At 40.7% G+C, this 19427-nt stretch overlaps 1 protein-coding gene across 1 annotated transcript; it reads right to left on the reverse strand.

The window, feature by feature from the left end:
- Nucleotides 1–25: 25 nt before the first annotated feature.
- LOC121362705 (solute carrier organic anion transporter family member 1A2-like) lies at nucleotides 26–17864 on the reverse strand. Its single transcript, XM_041484449.1, has 15 exons — nucleotides 17817–17864; nucleotides 15064–15162; nucleotides 13861–14002; nucleotides 12346–12478; nucleotides 11291–11397; nucleotides 9337–9483; nucleotides 8933–9031; nucleotides 8282–8515; nucleotides 5649–5813; nucleotides 4599–4794; nucleotides 3633–3798; nucleotides 2896–3080; nucleotides 2278–2342; nucleotides 1048–1165; nucleotides 26–185 (listed from the first exon to the last, which is right to left on the reverse strand). The coding sequence occupies exons 2-15, from the start codon at nucleotides 15121–15123 to the stop codon at nucleotides 26–28; spliced, it is 1977 nt and encodes a 658-aa protein (XP_041340383.1). The 5' UTR covers nucleotides 15124–15162; nucleotides 17817–17864.
- Nucleotides 17865–19427: the final 1563 nt, after the last annotated feature.

Genomic DNA, 19427 nt, shown 5'->3' on the forward strand with positions numbered 1-19427 from the left:
TCCCAACATGTCCTTCTGTGAAATGCTATTTCACTGCTTCTTGTGCTTTATCCTGCATTTCTATTGGTTCATTTAATAAGACTGGCTTTTCAGATTTCAGTTTCTTCTTTAAAATGAGGAGAACAAGTGTGCTTGGGATGTAGGACACTCCACGTAACACTGCTGGCAGGCCAAGGTAGTGCCACCTGAAATAAATAATGAGCTCCATTAAATATATGCATTTGTAAAAAAAGGGTAAAACTACTCAGCATTGTTTTGTGAAGGTTACACAGCCACTCTAAAGCTTGTGCCTTGATGCTTTTAGGTCTTGCAGATGATGAGAATGTGAGAACAGAGAATATGAAAAGGTAAAATGGCCTTTTACATCTCCCACTTTCAGGCAGATGATTTGGTCAGTGAAGTCAGGCACCTGGTACTCCTATGGCTTTATCCATAGGGAAAAGAGAGAGTCCTGAAAGGGCTCACACAACCTGGTTAAAATTTGTAAGTATTCATAAGAATATTATTCAGACCAACCTCAACACAGTATTACAAAGAATTAGTATGAGGTCACAAGTTCAACAAGATTTCTCTTTTAAAATGGCACATTGATCCTTGAAGGACTACAAAAACATGGAGTGCAGTATTCTGGGCCAATTTCCAACTTAAGTAACTGTATCTTCTCCATAAAATTCTTCTTTTTTAATTTCAAGTACTGTTCCAACCATTTCCTGTTCAGAGATATTGCAGTCACCCATTGAAAATTTTTCCCACATAACTGCTAACTGCTTTTCAGTATTTTTATCATAATTCAGGGTTTTCAGAGCTTGTTCTCATGAGAGGTTATTAGTGAGTATTATGGCACCAGAACATTGCTGTTCAAAGGTTTTTCCAATGTCTGTGTCAAAGGTTGCACTTTGCAAATAAAGCCAATGCCAAAGAAAATTGTATCATATCTCTAACACAGGAGCAGTTTGTCTGCTAGGGAGACAAAGTGCATAAAATTACATCTCTGTGCATGCAATAACAGAGTGAGAAGGAGAAATTAAACTAAAGCATAAAACATACCTGTATGTGACAACATCATACATCCTACACGCTCCTTCCCCACCACAAGTCATAGTACCCCACTTCAAGCAAGTGGTATCTATCAGGGCTCCAAAATAAATGGGAGATGGAATTCCAGCTAAAAAGAACATGAGCAAAGCTTTTGTGAAGGGCAATTTCTTTCTGGTTATCAGACCCAGCAGAGCCTGTGCTGTTTGTCACCTGTCCTCTTGCAGCAGGAGCCTCGTTCTCTGTTTATCCTGTGCTCCTTCTCCTTCCTTACCCACCTACCCTCAAAAAAATCTACAAAGATTTTCCTCCCTGCTGCCTGTTAAACAACACCCACGTGCAGCAGCATGGACTGTTTCCTCCTCAGAACTCAAGGTTTTCTCTCATCAGTGAGAGGCAATGCTGCCCTCAATAAACATAAACAACAAGCAAGAGTGAAGGAATGCCAAATGGCTTTCCAAGGAGCAGCAGATGTAGTCCTGTGTCCTGGTTTCTTCAATACAGTTAATTTTGTTCTCAGCAGCTGGTACAGTGCTGTGGTTTGGATTTAATATCAGAATAATGTTGATAACACACTGATGTTTTAGTTGCTGCTAAGGAGTGCAGACATCAAGGAGCTCTCTGTGTCTCATGCTCTGCTTGTGAGGAGCTGCACAGGAAAGCAGGGCTGAGCATGGCCAGGACAGCTGGCACAAACTGGCCAAAGGGAAATTCCACCACCTCCAGTGTCATGCTTAGCACACTGAGTGGAGAGAAGTGGCAGGGATGCACCAACAGCTGCTTGGGAGTGGGATGGATATTGGTCAACAGATCACAAACAATTTTATTCTGCATCACTTTTCTTTCTTTTGTTTTATTCATCTCTCTAGTTTTCCTATTGTTATTATATTTTACTTTCTTTCATTGCTAAACTATCCTTTACTTAAGCTGCATGCTCTACTTTCCCAGCTCTCCTCCCTATTCCACGTGGGAGGAGAATAAGTGGATGCATAGCACTTAGATCCTGACTGGGGTTAAACCAAGATACCAGCCAAGATACCCAGTATAAAAAAAAATGCAGACTGCAAGCAGTTCTGCTTTGCCATGCTCTGAGAGCTGTAAAAATATCCTAAATGCTTCCTGACCAAAGGCACTCCATAGAAGCAATGACTCCTGTGCCATGCCCACAGCCCTGATGGGATCCTTCTCTAGGATTAGGTCAGCCCTAACTGTTCTTCTGAAGTGTGTAAGATATTTGCTTACCAAATACTCTTGAAGCCAGCCCATGGATACCCACTCCAAATGACTTCTCTTCAGGCTTTAGAGACCTGTAATGATAATGTAACGACTGTAATGATAATTGCATTGTAAACTTATTCGTAGAGGTGACATTAATAACAGATGTTTAACCCTTTTTGAAATCAAGTTCTTCATCACATTAGGCCCAAACCATGCTGATAATGATCTCATTGTGCTCATTAGGGGTTGTTTGTTGAGAAGTTCCTTACCTAGGACTTACCAAATCACAAAAGGAAAAGCTACTGTCAGGGTAAGGTACTGAGACCAACACAAAGTGCAGGGTAGTTGTGCCTTAATCAACATCCTGTGGTTGATAAACTCTCAGGTATCACACACCACCCAATATCCCAGAGCCCAGACTCAGGGCTCCTGCATTCATCCAGGACAAAGCTGACAGCCAGAAGCTACATCAGAATACAAAGGTGACATGACACTAAACCTAAACAGCACAGAAATGACATCAGATTCTTCTGCTCTTCCTCCTTCCAAGTGCAAACTAAACACCTTTTAATTCCCTGGGGAATTAAAACCTAAGAATAAAAACTCTGGTAGATTTCTTAAGACAAGGAAATTTTGCTGTACCTTATTAAGACCATGTATCCAGGCATGGCTGCTAAGGAAAAAATGAAGCTGCAGACTAATGTCAAGATTAAAAAATAATGGAGCATCTTGTCACAGCTTTCATGTCCATCACACTGGCCCAGAGTTGCAGAGATGTTTTGAGATGAAAACCCTGAGGCTGCAACACAGGTGCAGTTTTCAAATACCTATCAAAAGAGTATTTTAATCACACAGATTGTCCAGACTCCCACTCCGAGTGGCAAACCCATCTCATTGTCTCCTGCACTCAAGCCTGTTAGTCACGAGCAGCAATGCACTGTGGCTTCTCTCCCACTCTGCCAGGCACAGGTCCAGGCAACCCCTGTATTTGGGGATAAAAGTTCTATAATACCTGGTTACCTGTTTAAATCTACAGGGTAAAAGAGATTATTAAGTTCATGCTACAGACTTTCATTTTGGCTGAAATGTTCTTGGCCACTCAGGTTTCCAATTGGCAACACCTTCAGAATAATTTCTCACTCCTTGTTAAGCATTTAAGATTCCTTAGTTCTTAGTAGAGAAGAATTCTTCTTCATTATATTTTTTTAATTTAAACTTAAACTGATTTTCATATGCAGTTTGAAATTAATTTTTTCAAATCGTTCACCTTATATATTCAATTAAATGTACATGCATGGATATTCCCCACCCTACATTGGTATCAATATTTGCCACCTACTATATTTCATAGTTACAGCACAATAAAATGTATGCTTTACCAAACTTCTTCCAGTTCCTCTTGAGGATTTACACCCAGCAAGACAAGGTGACACATAAGTGATTCCATTGCTCCCACAAACAGGGTCCCATATTTTAAGTGGGCAGTCACAATCCATGTTGCAGCCAGCCAGCAGAGTATTTTCTGCATATGAAACTTGCTCTATTCTGAAACACATTCAGAAGACGAATAAATATTTCAGTAATGAGAGACCCACAGTAACCCTCTGCAATTAAGATTCTATTCTAGCTCAAGTGTTGAATCAGGACCCAACCTGAAGTCATGCCTTTCTATAGGACACTAAATTGTATTATATTACATTAATATCATAAATTAGGTATGAATACCCCACAGCATTTTTCTCATCTATGGCCTGTACGCTCTTGATTGTCCCTAAGGGTTTTATCTTCACCTCCATGTCCATTTTACAGACACACAGCACAGCCTGGCCTGGTGGAAGTGTTGGAGGTTGGAAATAAAGGCTCTTTAAGATCCCTTCCAACCCAAACCATTCTGTGGGTCCCAATGATCAATGGCAGGCTTCAACTCAAGAAACTGCAGATAAAATATCCTCTGATAACTTGATAGGAGTCAAATTTGAGTAAATCACTGTAAGAACAAGAAGGGGATTTTTTCCCTGTCTTATTCTGAAATTGCACTCACTCACAAATCACGTGCCTGATTTGAGCAACAATTTTTATTTTCACCTGCAGTTACATGACTCCACTAATTGTATTAGCAAAAGAATTCATATGGACATGCAATTGCATGAGTCTTGACATGGATATCTTTTTTAATATCCTTTTGTTGTTTGAAAACAGGGATAACAGACCTGCTCTCTAATGCAAGCAAAAAGCCTTGAGAATTTATAACAGGGAAGTGAAATGGAGCTCCTGGCTGATTCCTGACAAGGAAAATCATCCTGGTGTCATAAGACTGAAATCCTCCTGAGTCCCAAAAAACATACCCTTGATATGAAACTGTTAGACCAGCAACTGGTGAGGTATCACAGACAGTCCAATAGGCAGCAAAGTAGAGAAGGTATTCCAGTAAAGATACCCAAAATGCTATGTTCGCAGCCTGATAGATATTTATCTTGAATTTCTTCATGAATAAGCCGCCAGAAAAATACCCAACGCATAGAACTGGCAAGTTGTAAACACCTATTTAAACAAGTGAAACTTCCATGTTAAAATAAAGGAGACCATCAAAGCTACTCTACTACAGGGCAGCTAGAGAAGTAGCTACTACAGCTGCTGAAAGGGAAGGTTGTGTTTGGCAAAGAGTGCCTGGGGCTGAATAATGAAACTACAATCAGAAATGGGTCTTCTGCTAATTTCCTTTCGCAGCCAAAACCTCTGCCAAAGTCAACAGCAGGTGAGAACTGCTTGGGGAGTGAGCTACAGGGTAGGGCTAAAATTATTAATTGGAAAATGGCAATCTAGAGTTGCACTCTAGGTCCATCTCAAAAAAAAAAAAGAGAGAAAAAAGAGATATGGTTTCAATCCAGCCTCTGCAGCTGACTGAGAAACTCAACAGAAAGATCTGTGCACATCTCAATTAAGTGCACATCTTAATTAAGATACATCTCAATGCACTCTAAGCATGACAGAATGGAGGAACAGGCTTTCAGTTTTGAGATGAGATTACTGAATGTGCTCTCACACTTCTTTGATGATTGATGCTTAAAAGAAGCAATTTCTGACTGAAAGAAAACTTGGAAGTGGTTTTATACAAACATCACATGACTTAGTTTCGTATCAGTTGAATTTTCTGAGCCAATTCAAAAGATGGGAATTAGATTATAAAATTGTGCACAAAAAAATTAGACGTTTAGCAGAAAATGCACTGACATTTAGAAATGCTTTGTGATGTGATATCCCTCACCTGTAGAAGCATTTAACCTTAGTATGCATATATAAATACACATGAACATATGTATATATATGCGAAAATATAGATAATTTGAATAGAGATAGAACAGTAATTGATAGAACAAAGCAAAATGCAAACTTACCAATTAAAAAGATGGCATCTGATGCAGATTTCCCAAACTGCTGTTCCAGATACTTGGGCATGAAGGATACCATGCCATCAAAGGCACTGAACTGCAACACAGTTATGCATATAAATAACATGTACACAGGGTTGTGAAACAGAGCCTTGAGGAAGGGGATGAAATCTGCAATGAAACAATGCCTTGAGTTAGTGTGATGCTTTATGAAAAGAATGTGGCTCTGGGGGAAAGGGGGGACAGAAAGGTCCTGGACTGGGTCAGGATAAACCTTGTGCTTTGCCAGACTCCACAGCCCAAAGATTCCTTGCTTAGCCCAGGGTCTCTTCTGCCCAAAGATACCCTCACACACACACACGCACGCCAGTGCAGCTGTTCCTTATCCTACCTGACTTTTGACCCCCATATTTTGCATCTTTCAAAATTTGCAACTCCTTTTTCTTCTATTATTTTTTCATGGCTTATAAATGGAGTTATGAACAGTGGCATTACTTGTTTCCCTAATCCTTCTCTGGTGTTTCCCAGTTCTGCAGTTGTTGTTCAGCTCTCTTCTCTCTGATAAGCATTTGTCCAAATTTTTTACACCCAAAATGCCTTCCCATTTTCTAGTTCCTTATTCCTTTGAACTTTACAGCGTTTGAGCAGTGTGATTGTGGTCTCTGCAGTTGTAAGTCTGGAGCAGCACATTTATCCTAGCACACACCAGCAGCATTTACTAGGCTGATCATGCTCTTACAAATTCCTGCTATGGTTATTATTTTTCTCATGACTGATAATGATGCTGAATTATGCCCTTTCTTAATACTGAGGAGATGTGTAATACTAGCAGCAGCAGCTAGTGCCCCATCTTCCCTCCCTTTTCTCCCATTTCATGTCCCCAGAGCATTCAGCAAAACCCCTGTCCTGCAGCTGGCATGCCAAGGGGGCAAATGCACTCTAGAGCTGTGACAGCCGGGACCTGGACTCAAATTTTGGGGTTTGCTGCTGGGGCAGAAGAGCCCTGAAGAGAGCTGCGAGCACAGCCATTCCCACCACCCTCTCAAAATCTGCATCGGCCAGTTTTCAGCCAAGTAAGCATCTGAGAAACTGATTTGCACAAGTCTTTCCTCTGAGTAATGCCCATTAAGTCAGGATTTGAACCATAAAAAGAAAGCCCCACAATTCCCCTTTGTCTAATGTTCTCTGCTAATCAATGTGCTGAGCTATTGTCAAGGAACTCTGCAGATAAATTTAAGCATCTACAAAACAATGACTGGGCCTCACTGAAAGTGGGCACCACTTAGGATGGGTGTATATCTTCCAGAGCTAGGCAAGTACCTTATTAAAGTAGATCTGTATGCAAATCTTTCAAAAATTAGTCAAATATTAGAAACACTATAAATAAGCTGCATTATTTACAGATGCAGTGACATTTTTAATCAGAGCTTCTTAAGGAAATTTTATTGCTATTAAATTAATTTTATTTTAGGTTATTTTTAGCTATCAAAAAATCAAGTTTTGACTTGAAATCCCTTAAAAAGTTGTCTGAATGTGTCCTGTGAGTGCTTGAACAGGGGTTGGACCAGGTGACTTCCACAAGTCCCTTGCAACCACAACTACCCTGTGGAATGAAAAGCTTCTACATTCAGGATATTCAGGATATTCCCACCACCACAGGCAGGGAATGACCATGAAAACAAGCTCTGAAGGGATCCTGGACCACACCTGAGCTGGGAGAACAGCATTTTATTCACGGATTCATTTAGGGCTGGGTGGCAGCAGAAAGAGACCCTCTGTTTATCAAAACGAAGCTGCAATATCAGCCAAGACCTAAGGAATCACTCTGGGTGAGGTGAATCTGCAGGAACCAGCTGGAAAAGCACAGAGAGGGAGCTCCTCTTGGAATTTACTTGCTGAAAATTTCTGAGGTGCTGTCAGAGGGCCCTGAGCAGGACAGGCTGCTCTGAAGATCATAGCCTTTGACATAGTTTATTCACTTACATTTCCAACCAGGAAATGTAGGAAGGATGTATCCTTCAAATAAGGAAGGAAAAAAAAAAAATCCTCCTACAGATACATAGATTTGAAAGAGCATGGATGTGAAAGTGCATGTATCCTTCAAATAAGGAAGGAAAAAAAAAATTCCCCCTACAGATACATTTGAAAGAGCACGGATGTGAAAGTGGCAGGTGAATAAATGTGAGTGGAACACATCTTTGTTCAACAGCAATTAAATGTTTATGAGACACTTAAGTGCCTGTCAATTCCCTTTCAGGGCTTTCAGCTGGACTCAAGAAATGCACAAGATTTCTGTTGGGGCTCTGCTTTTCTGCACAGTGAATGTGGGGTACAAGCAATACCTGCACCTCACCCCCAGCTCACTGAGTTGTAATATTCCTACCCAGGTTTCAGCCCTCTCACGGGGTGAAAAGATCTGCATACACCTGAATTGCAGGAGGGGAGAAGGAAGGATCCAGATCCCAGATCTATGGAATCAGCTTTTTTCCAATCTAAATTCCTGCACAAATCCCTTGAACTGCAGAGACATCAGAACAGAGCAGGCACTGCACGTCTTGGACCCACCTTTCATTACAAAGCACACAGAGCTCACACCTGAGGACTAAAATGAGAGGGAAATAAAATGCAATACAACTTGCCTTTAGCAATTTCATACATGGTCTGCTTGGTTTCATTCTTATCATTTTCCTGCAATGGTGTTGCACTTTTTTCACCTGTCTCCTCAGGTTCATTGGCTTCACCTTCCTTCACGAGGGACTGGGGCAAAAACCAGAACGGTATTGCCACGAGGAGGTTGAGCAGTGCACAGATCAAAATGCCCAGCCACCATGCTCCAACCCAGCGGGCATCAGTGGCTGTGATGGTTATCTCATCTAGGATAAAACACAAAAACAGACCTCTTGAGCGCTGCAGAAACATTCTCTGCTGTCATTCTGTGCTTTCCCAGTCATCTCTGACATAAAAGCGTTTTAATGGTTCTTAAAGTGAGGCTCATGAGGGAGCACATTCTCCAGTTTTCTAATGTTGCTCATTTTCTGGCAATTTTCAGTGGCTTGTATGAAGTTAATTCTAGTCCTTTCCTGTGTTAAGCCGGATGACGCAATTTTTCATCAAATAATTCGTAAGCAGAATTGATTTGTGTACCTATGAACTGAATATTATACACAGATCTTCTAAAATAAACACCAATGAACTCAGGTGGGATTAACTCATTTTGGCAAGGAAACATCTTTTAGCTCTGAAAAACACGCCAACTATAAAAAATAAGGTTTTGTATGTTCACCCATTACCTGCATCTACTGATCCAATGTCAACAAACAGCTCTGCACAGAATGAAGCCAACAACAAACCAAGGAAGGGGCCAATTACAGTTGCTGTATGCAGACATGCTAGAGTAGGAAAAGGAGAAAACGTTCTAAATTAGAACCCAGTCACAATTATCTTCTTGGAATTGTTACATGTGGCCAGGACAGCTCTACTGGAAAAGCATTGGCACCTAAAAATGGCCTCATTCCAACAAGTTTCTCTCTGGTTAAATTGCAAGTTTGACAATTTTATTATTTTGATAAAGCAATAATTAATATTTTCTGCCTTCCTTTATTGGGCTGAAGGGCATCACAATAATCCTTTCTTTTGCTTTTGTTTGTGTGTGTGTGTTTGGAGAGGGGGAATTATCACAACAGGGTGGATTTACCCAGGTAGAAAGGTGAATTCTCTGCTTTGGCAAAATCCTCCAAGTAGGAAATGCCTAAAGGCATGATGGGGGTTTCACCCATCCCTCGCACGATGTTTCCAACCATCACAAAAACCCACAGCAGGGACCCAGGCTCTTTTTCACATTCTGTGCAGAAAACAAAAAGTCAGGATGAATGTTTTAGTCCCAGCCATTAGTGAAAATCTAGAGACAAAGAATTGACCAATAGCTTAAGCTTTGGTGGGTAGGCCTGTCCTATAAAAAGAAAAGATGAATAACTGGTCACAACACAGTTTTAACTTCCTTTCTCTCCTTGAACTGGGATTTCTTCATCCCATAGTCTGCTTCAGATTCCACTGCTCTCTCCCACTTTGTCCTGCTGAGATTTCTCAGTGCAAATGCATTAACCAATAAAAACCAGCTTTGTCAGCAGCAGCTGCTGCCTTTCTGGGTGTCTGACCATAGATGAAACCCAGATCTCCTGATTTAATGTCAAATTGCTGTCACCAAACACAGGTGAAGCAATCCACGTGCAGATGTGGTCACATTCAGTCCAGCCTTCCCTTCACACAGGAAATGGACTCATATATATGAATATCATGGCCTTGCTTATCCATAAACCAATAAAGAAACAATGATGATCTATGGGATCTCTGTGCATCTTGAGTGGCTGTACATAATTTGGATGAAAATTGTTTAATAAACAATCACCTTACCCAAGCATATCCATAGGCATGAGGATCTATGTGCATACTGAGTGGTTGCACATCATTTAGATGAAAATTATTTACCTTTCTATACCTTTATTTTTGCATTTCTAGAATGGGAAAGATTTCAGAAAGTATCTGAAACCTTCAAGTGAAAGGTCAATGCCAGGTGCTGTTAGACGCGCAGATTTCACTTCCTTTTGCAAAGATGCAAAAATTAACATCTTAAGTGACATGCAGCCTTGGAAAGCTTGGCAGCTGCATCCATCACTAAATGGAGACCCAGAAAACCCCAGCAGAAGGAATGGTTTGATGTCCCCACACCCAGGAGTTACAGCAGTGGGATCCAGCTCCAGCACACCCTGATGGAACTCATCAAAGCTCAGCAAGGAGCTCTGGGGCTCAGGTCACCTCACTGCTACCCTCCAGCAACCACCAAATTTTCCAGCAGTCAGAGACCCACCCAAGAGGCAATCTGATCCATCCCAAGGTACAGAGATGAGTGTCTGTCCTGGGGTGGCTTTATGATGCTGCTGTCCCCACTGTCTGCTCTCCTGCCCCTTACAGCAAGCTCTGCAGGAGCTCTGTGGTCTCCTCTGGGAGTCTGAAGGGATGGTTCAGATGGATGCTTCCCTTTGGAGCAGCTAAAGCCCAGGAAATTAATCCCACCCTCAGCAGGAGAATTTTTTGTGTGCTCATTGAATGGTTTCCTCTGAGCCCTTTGACTTCCCAGTATTTCCTTTACACATTGCTAGTGCACATCCATGTTTCAGTCTCACAGATGAGTTTTTGCCTAGTTTAAACTATTTTCTCTAAAGGGAAGCAAGATCTATATTTTATATTGTTCTAGCTCTATTTCTCATTTATTTCCCACACAGTACAACAAAAACCCATCCTTATGCCTCTTTCCCATTGCTGAAATGTGTTTCCCACCTCCTCATAATATCATAGAATTTCAAGTTAAAAAGAGGAATAATTGTGAGAACAACCTGGTGTTATACTATCCCAAAGTGGACTGCCAGGGATGTTAATTGAACTGCCTGGATAATGTGAAAACTGCACGAAATAAATGTTTTAGCTCTGGAGTCACAGAGGCCAGGAAATTTCCTGACCTCTAGTTTCTAGGCCTTCAAAAAGCACTGATCAAAAGCAGAACCCAGAAGTGATTGCTAATAAAAACAAAAATCCGTTTATTTAGACACTATAGACACAGGAAAAGACATTAACAGACATAGTAAAAGTCATACCTGCTGATGGTTCCTCTGTAGGAAAAGAGGACAAGTTTTGATTAACAAGGCATAGAGGCATCACTGAAACATTTTCCCATTGTGAAATGCTGCTTTCAATGTGATATCTGTTGGAAAAAAAGGAACATTTGTCTGTGCTGGAGTAATGGAGCTACCTATAAGAGTGTGCTGCTGGAGGAAGAAGGGAATCCATGGCAAAAGTCAACAGAGAGTGCTGCCAAGGCTGCCAGAGCCATTCCACGCTGGACACAACAGGACTGAAGGATCAAAGAATTCCTTGCTGATTAAAGCCTACACAAGCTTACGTTATTATTTTTTAAGCCAAACAAAAAGTAATTTCAAAGGAGTTGAAGGATCGTTATGGTCAGTACAAAATGGTCAGTATTAAATTTGCTTTTAGCTATTCTTTTAGTCAGAACAGGTAAATGACATCTCTGCTCTGTGGACATAAGAAATCAATTTGGCACTGAAAATAGCTTGAGAAACATCTATTTCTTATCCTCTGGGAGGTCTCTTTCTCTGAATAAATTCCTAGGAGTGTGGAGAAGACAGAGTCCCAATTTTCACTCTGCATTGTTCAGGTTAAAAAATATTTACATAACAGTGTCATTTTGTTGTGCCAGTTTGTGGTGATTGATAATACCCAATTTCATTCTTGCCAACACAGTGCCCAGATGTGATCTCTCATCCAGGTTCCAGATCTTTAAAAATCACCATTTCTATTGTCCATCCAAGCAGATAAGAGCTAAAAGTGACAGTGTCACAGCTGTTACTTGGGAGAGCCCATGCAAGGTGGAACAAAAGGATGCAAAAAATCCCAAAAAAAACCAAAAGGGGAGCAAAGGCAGGTGCCCAGCAGAGGGGTGACTCTCCTCAGGAAGTGGTGGCTGACTTCTGGAGCCACCTCAGGAGCAAAGCCAAAGAAACTGCAGTGATCCTACTGCAGCCATGCTCTGCAATGTCCCTCCCCATCAGCAGCACCCTCAGTGGAGGGATGAAAGGGTTAATGCCAGCAAGGATCACAGAAGCTGCTGCGAGTGAAGCAAAACACTCACCTCCCAAAGAGAAAATGAGGAAGTGATATCAAAAGGCATCCAAAGGACAGAACTGTGCAGCCCAAAGCAATTATTCTGGGTCTGTGAAGCTTTGCTCCAAAGTAACTCACAAATGCTATCAGCAGCAAGTTACCTGCAAAGAGAACCTGGGTCACCACCTGCAAACCAAGGCATCCCATAACCCTTGCAAACCTGAGCATGTCTTGTGAGCTCAGCTTCTTTTTCTTTTTTTTTTTTTTTTTGTCTTTAAAAAGTGTCACTAGACAGGGAACTGCCTACGTGGTGCAGCTGTTCCCTGCTGTGCATGGTCTTTTTTTGGAAGAGTTACATCACGTGAAAAGGACATGAGAATAAAAGGCAGGATGGAAAAGAGATCACAGTGAGAGAGATTTTTGAGTGCACCTTTGGAGAGGAGAAATTTTCCACTACTTGGCATAGAGATCAGGCCCAGGGACTGCAGAATAATATAGTAATATTGTTAGGAATATTTTCCTTTATTTATGCTTTATTTGGTAATGTGTAGGGAAATACAGAAGTGTATGTCCTAGTGTTTTTGTAGTGGAAATAATAAACACAAGAGGACCATCATACAAAAAAAAAGCAATAATAATTTAATATTAATTTTATTCATTGCTTAATAATATAAAACCACAGGTTTTTATACCTAGTACCATTTAAAAACAAAAAGGTACTAAAAATCTTCATTTTCCTCTCCTCCACTTTCACTTAGAAGCAGTTGATTTTCTCCATTTATTGCTGTGCAGCTAAGAAAAGAATCAAGCTTCATGTTATGAATCAGGCCCCATAAAAATAGCAATTTAATAACTTTACACCTACTAATTTTAGGATCTTTTTGTCAGAAGAACAAAATCATGTCTCTGAGTGATGAGCGTCATGCTCTGAAAGAAAATAATGCCTTTTTTTATGTATAATTTCTAAACTGGCTGTGCTGAATCAGGGGCTTGAATAACACCTAAAGATGTACATTTAAGTTTCTCACTGGACAATAAAACTCACTGGCAGGAAAGGTAAGGGGCACTACAAGTAGAACTGGAAATTTTCTTTGCAAGGACAATTGTACAGGTATGAAACCTTAAAATATTATTGAGTTTAGGTAAGGATTCACAGTCCACTCCAAGCAAGTTTAATTAAAGGAACTGCAAAATGCTAAATATGACCTTAAATTCAAACAAAGTTTACATAGCTGGGGTTTTTTTGTTTTCTTCAGAAAGATTCTATACACATCTCATAAACCAGATCTATTTTGTTACTTGCTCTGCCGTATCTTATGATAGTGCAGAAATTAGCTGAACCAGTTTTTAAACCCAAATTTGCCCATTCAAGTGGTCCCATTCATTTCCAAGACATTTCCATGGTCACATATCAGCTCAAAGAATGACAGAGTTGGCCACTGTTGTCACACAGAGCAATTGAGAGCAGGTGAGAGTCACTAACACATGCTCAGACCACATATTACATTTTCAAAGAATCAGAAGTATCAAAAAGGGAGATTACCAATTTCAAAGCTTCCATTAATGATGCCCACTAAAGAAGCTGGGATATTGAATTGTTTCTCTATCTGTGTGTACATGCTGTTCATGTAAGCACCAGACATCGTTTTCCCAAGGAAGGCAAGTGACAGTGCCAGCAGAAATACCTAGGAAGGGAAGGGAAGAATGCATAAACCATTCAAAATTACATATTTATGAATATTCCTCGGTTATTTCCTCCAGTTAAAAAGGTGAGCAGTTTCATCTATTCTTTTCTAGAGTTACGGCTTAGCTAAACAAACAATAAAAATAAATTTTAAAAACCAAAATAAAACACACACACACACCCCAAAAAAAAAAAAAAATCAAACAAAAAAAAAACCACAATCAAACAAACTTTGTTCTTCATCTTCTCTAATTGACCAAGACTGCCTTCAGAAAACCCAAGTCCCCTTTACCCAGCCAAGGCAGCAGTGCCTGCTGCAAGGTTGCCACCTGCAGGACCTTGACCCCTGCTCACCCCAAGGACAAACTGCATGCAGAACTAAGGTCCTTTCCTTTGGCAGGATTACTCCACCCAGAATCTGCTCTCCCATCTCAGCAGAGATCACAGAACAAGTAATTTCAACCAAAAGGAGTAAATATCATGTCCTTTTTACTAGGCAATTAGTAGCAACCGACAGCTAAAAAGTTAAAATTAATGAGTGCAGCAGTATTCAAATCCTCTTAACTTCAGACTTCTTTATAAACAGCATTTATGAAATGAAATCAATATTATTTTTAAATACATCTGCTGCAAAAGCTAAAAAGGAAAATAAATGCATTTGGGTTTTTAATTACTATTTTTTAAAAAGATTTTCTAGCATTTCTTGACAACTTGAATTACTATCCAAGATCAACAGCCAGTTTTTACTGCCACATCCCCGTCAGTAAAGCTCATTTCACAGCTTTAAGGAAGGGTAAATGTGTTAGGCTGGGGGGATTACACAAAGTCAGTGGTGGAGTTTCAGAGCAGCAATCAATCAATCACCTCCAACACATCACAGAGTGGAAAGTTCAGGCAGAACAAAAGCCAGCACAGCTGTTTACAAATTTTGTGAGGGCATTAAGGGTAAAAAAGGCCAGCTTATCCATTCATTTAATTTAGGCTGTAACTTCTACCAAAATACTGTAAATGCAAGTAATTACAGATGTGTGTTCCTACGAAATTGCTAAAATATTGCAGTACCTTCAGCTTGGAAATGCAGCAGAATTTGTCCTCTGCACGTGGCTTCTCAGGCTCCTTCATGTTGCCTTTTTTAATTGACACTGGTGTCTCTTTCTGAGTCTGTCAGCCATCCCATTACAGTGTTGAAAAAAGATGAGAGAAAAGAACAAAAGGTTTTGTCCCATGTTTGCAAAAATATGATATTCCTTCTAAGAGATTCGACGTTTTTGCATTTTCCTTCAATAATTGCAAACTGGATTGCAACAAAACCTACCAGATGATGGATTTTATTCTAAATGAAGTAACTTGGTTAGAGAAGAGACATGAATCTCTTGGCATTAAAATTACAGGCAAACAAAATAAAACCAAAACCACCAGACCAACTCAAGCTCTAAATGTACACAAATCCGACTCCATTCTCCTTCCCCTCCCAAGATTTTCAATATATTCCTCTTTATTCATCTGCCTACTTTTGCTTATCTCCATCTCAGCCTGATGATTAGAGTGTCTCACAGTGCTAAGCTACCTGCTCTGTTGAAATTTTACATATATTCCAAAAATGTGTTCAAAGAAAGAGCAGAATATTCCAGGGACTTGGCTATACTGACCTGTAAAACCCCCACACGTCTGAGGGTATGCACAATGAATCATGTTTTTATTCCATTCATTCCAAAGGCTCCCACAGAGACTCCATGAAACAAAGTTATGCAATGCATTTCCCTGGGGCCTGATGGGGTAAGCTGCAGAAAACCAGGGCAAGCCAGAGCCCTACCTGTTAGGCAGGATGGACACAGGTGAATTTCCTCTTTTTTTGTCTGGGGAACACTTCCCAAGGGATCCTGCAGCACCTCTCTGCTCTGTGCTTTCCACCTCATGGGTCCAGGAACGGGGAGCAGCTTGACCAGCCCAGCAAGGACTCAGCTGCCTTTCAAATTCTTCACCTCTGCACTCTCCTGGCCAGGCTCTCCAAACATTAATTTCTACAACAATGTTAATCCTCTCAAATGTGTTTCCTAACTGACTCGATTCCTAGCAAGTCCACAGGCATTAACTCCTTCTCTAGCTACCTTCTCACTTGCAGTTTTTAAAAGCATAATGCATTTTTACAGCATTGCTGGAAATACTTTACAATTAACTGTAGGTGGTGAGCACTCAGACAATTATCTGTGATAGATACAGAGATTTTATCTCTTCTTTGCTCACAGATACTTCTACAAACTGTGTTCAATCACAGTGCTAGTACAGTTTTTTGGGGGTTTCTTTCAATTTTAAATAAAATTTATATCCCAGGGAATCATTTATGCCTTATCTAAATACTGCTTTTCTCTAAAGCCCACCAGCAATACCAAAATATGACACCAGTGCCCTATATCTGTCTTCTTCTAGGAGGTGCCAAAGGGATTCTTTCCCTTTCTGTACCAGTCCCTGAACTTCACTGTCACACACAGGGAACATCACCTGGCTAATTGCAGGTTTTCTCTCCTGGTGCTACAAGATACCAGACAGAACCTGTTACCTGACTTGGGGAATCAGACACATCACACTGCTGCTCATGCAATTACAGCAGTCAAAACAGCATTGTTTGCCTTTAATTATTCACATCTTCCCTCAGAGCATCAATTATGATCCAGGGAGAAAAGCATTTCAACCAACTTTTTACTGGGAAGATTATTAAGAGTATTAATTGAATAACAAAGTAGACAGAATCATTATTCCCAGCTCTGTTTCTGAAATTGCTTTCCCCAGCTTTATAATATTTTGTGGTCACACTTCATCAAATGTTACTGACGCCAACACAGGCTAAATTATCAGAAAGACACAGGTGCATAACTCACTCAATTTAAGTCCAGGTTAGAATTTAAATTACCATTTCTGTGCCTCAAGATGAACCAAGTGTGCTCCCACTCCCTTCTCCCATCCACCTGCTCTCCACTGTACATTCCTCTTGTGTTCCTTGTTTACACTCTTGTGCTCTTCAGACCCCAAAACAAACCTCTTTAGCTCATTAAACTGGCCAAAATATAGCTCTATTAAAACACAGTTATGTTAGAATGGGTATGCAAAAGTTTGCCCTGGGGTTCTGAGTGACCCAGCAGCTGTCATGTGAGTGCCTGCACCTGAATCCCACTCATAACCTGCAATGCTCACACATTCCTCTTGTGTTCCTTGTTTACACTCTTGTGCTCTTCAGACTCACCTGCAAACCTCTTTAGCTCATTAAACTGGCCAAAATATAGCTCTATTAAAACACAGTTATGTTAGAATGGGTATGCAAAAGTTTGCCCTGGGGTTCTGAGTGACCCAGCAGCTGTCATGTGAATCCCACTCAAAAACCTGCAATGCTCATTCTGCCCAGCCTCTGCTCTAGGGCAGCCTGCACAAGGCATCATCACTCTAGCTAGCTAATAAAAAGGAAAAAAGCACCCAAATATCTGTATTTAAAGTTGATGATGCAATGTTTTGCAAGTTGCCTAAGTCCCAAGAGGATATGCTACTTTCAAAGTACAATTCATCTTCCATTTAGCTCAGCTTAGTCATACAGATAAACTGCCACATCTTTATTTTGTTTACAGGGTTAAAAATCACAAAACATAACGATTCAGAAAGCAATTATGGTGGCAGAATTTTTAACTAATTTATTTTTCTGGTTGTAAAAAGCTTTTTGAAATCTTGTTTTACTAGGTACAGTTCAAACTGTTACTCAAATGCAATTACCCTAATGTTAGACTGAGACAACAGAAAATATCCTCATGGTAAAACAATTAGGTACTTACAGTTTTGAAAAGGTTTCTGCAAGAAATCACTGATATGGGACACTTGAACTTTGACTTTAAATCTGCATTGTTGAAAATTAACCAAGTATGGGGCAATTTGTGTTTTTGCCAAATTGTTTCAGCTGTGCATTTTGGAGTGCTCAGATGTGACAGATATGGACTGAATTCTCAGAAGGAAAATCAAGTCCATCTCTTCTCTTCCCTGCAAAAAATAAAATTTAAAAAAAAAAAAAAAAAAAGGCCAAGGGCTACATCTGTGTCAGATTTCTGAGGTGCTGACACTCCTGTCCACTGAAGACATCCAGAGAGCACCCACAAGCAAGAGAGGAACTTTAGGAGTCACCTAAGTGTGTAAATGTACAGGCTGGGTGGATTTTAGGAAAGGGTGGCACAGGGTCAGAAGGGAAGAGGGGAATGAGATTAGGTTACTGATTACTGAACGTTGCAAAATCAGAGAGTAAATTGACCAAGCACAAATAGTTCTGGTTAACTCGACAAGAAGAGATCATTTGACTTCAGTTATGTCCATGAGACATCTCATCTAAGGATCAGTAGATACACCTTCACACCCTCAGTGAAAAATGCAGAGTACAGTTCCTTATTGGTCCTAAACTCAACGTTATATGTCATGATGGCTTACCTCCCAAAAAAGGACATTTCTGCCCTCACTCTAAACACAACACCTTATTTTGAAAGCTCTAAGGTCCAAGTAGCTCTTTCCCAGCACTGCAGCTGCAAGGAACCCCTTCCAATCCACGAAAAGCTGGGAATGTGAACTGTGTCTGCCCAGAACCGCAGCACCACGGGCTGCAGCCCCGCAGGACAGGGCATGGCAAAGCAGAGGAGGATGTCAGGACACAGGGGAGGTTCACCATCATTCCTGATGCAGGGCAAGGTTTAAAACCGTTCCATTTCTCAGAAGTGTCTGCTGAGGTCTCTGGCAGTGCAGAGCTGTGACAGCTGAACAGCCAGGCACCTCCCAGCCAAACGGAGCCTGGCAGGGAGAGTTTCTGACAAGGAGAGTTTCTTACAAGGACAACACAGATTTTGCTTCTCAGGGTTGTGTCCTGACCCCAAAATTCCACTGCAAACTTCAACCTTTGAGCAGACCAGCAGGTCTGAGCATAGGAGCCTCACAACAAAGACTCTCCCTCAACATTTTCACTCCTTTCACCAGCTCACAGGGGTCCCAGCATCTGCATAAATGGAAAAAAAAACCTGCTCAAGATATTTTGGGAGCCTACTTTCTCAAAACAAATAGAAGCAGGATGCAAAATAAGGAAAGATGAAGTAATTTAACTGATTCTCCATCAATCAAAAATGCATTTATATCGGCAGTGTTTATACCAAACTAATCAAAGGTCTCATTGTAGAGACTAGTGGAGAGACTCAGAGGTAAGACCTTGATCTACTCAAACCAGGTAGAAAAGCATCCATCTGCATTTAGTAAAAAAAGTGGGGTGATGTTTACCCCTGTATAAGCAGAAACACAGACAGGCACAAAACTCCCTGCCCAGTTTGAGCCTGAATTCAGATTTACTTTGACCATCCAGTAAGATTTCCTTCCCTTGCACCTCAATGGAACTCATGTCAGCTGCAGGCTAAATAACA

This window comes from Pyrgilauda ruficollis, unplaced genomic scaffold, assembly GCF_017590135.1.
Source record: "Pyrgilauda ruficollis isolate IOZ18807 unplaced genomic scaffold, ASM1759013v1 scaffold66, whole genome shotgun sequence".
Taxonomy (NCBI): domain Eukaryota; kingdom Metazoa; phylum Chordata; class Aves; order Passeriformes; family Passeridae; genus Pyrgilauda; species Pyrgilauda ruficollis.

What these genes read in the sequence shown, in the direction of transcription:
- LOC121362705 (XM_041484449.1), bottom strand. Translation starts at nt 15,123, where the DNA reads ATGAAGGAGCCTGAGAAGCCACGTGCAGAGGACAAATTCTGCTGCATT. An exon ending in GCTGCATTTCCAAGCTGAAG is followed by an intron (nt 14,003 to 15,063) that starts GTACTGCAATAT and finishes TTCCCTTCCTAG; the next exon opens with GTATTTCTGCTGGCACTGTC. An exon ending in TAATGGAAGCTTTGAAATTG is followed by an intron (nt 12,479 to 13,860) that starts GTAATCTCCCTT and finishes TTCTCTTTGCAG; the next exon opens with GTAACTTGCTGCTGATAGCA.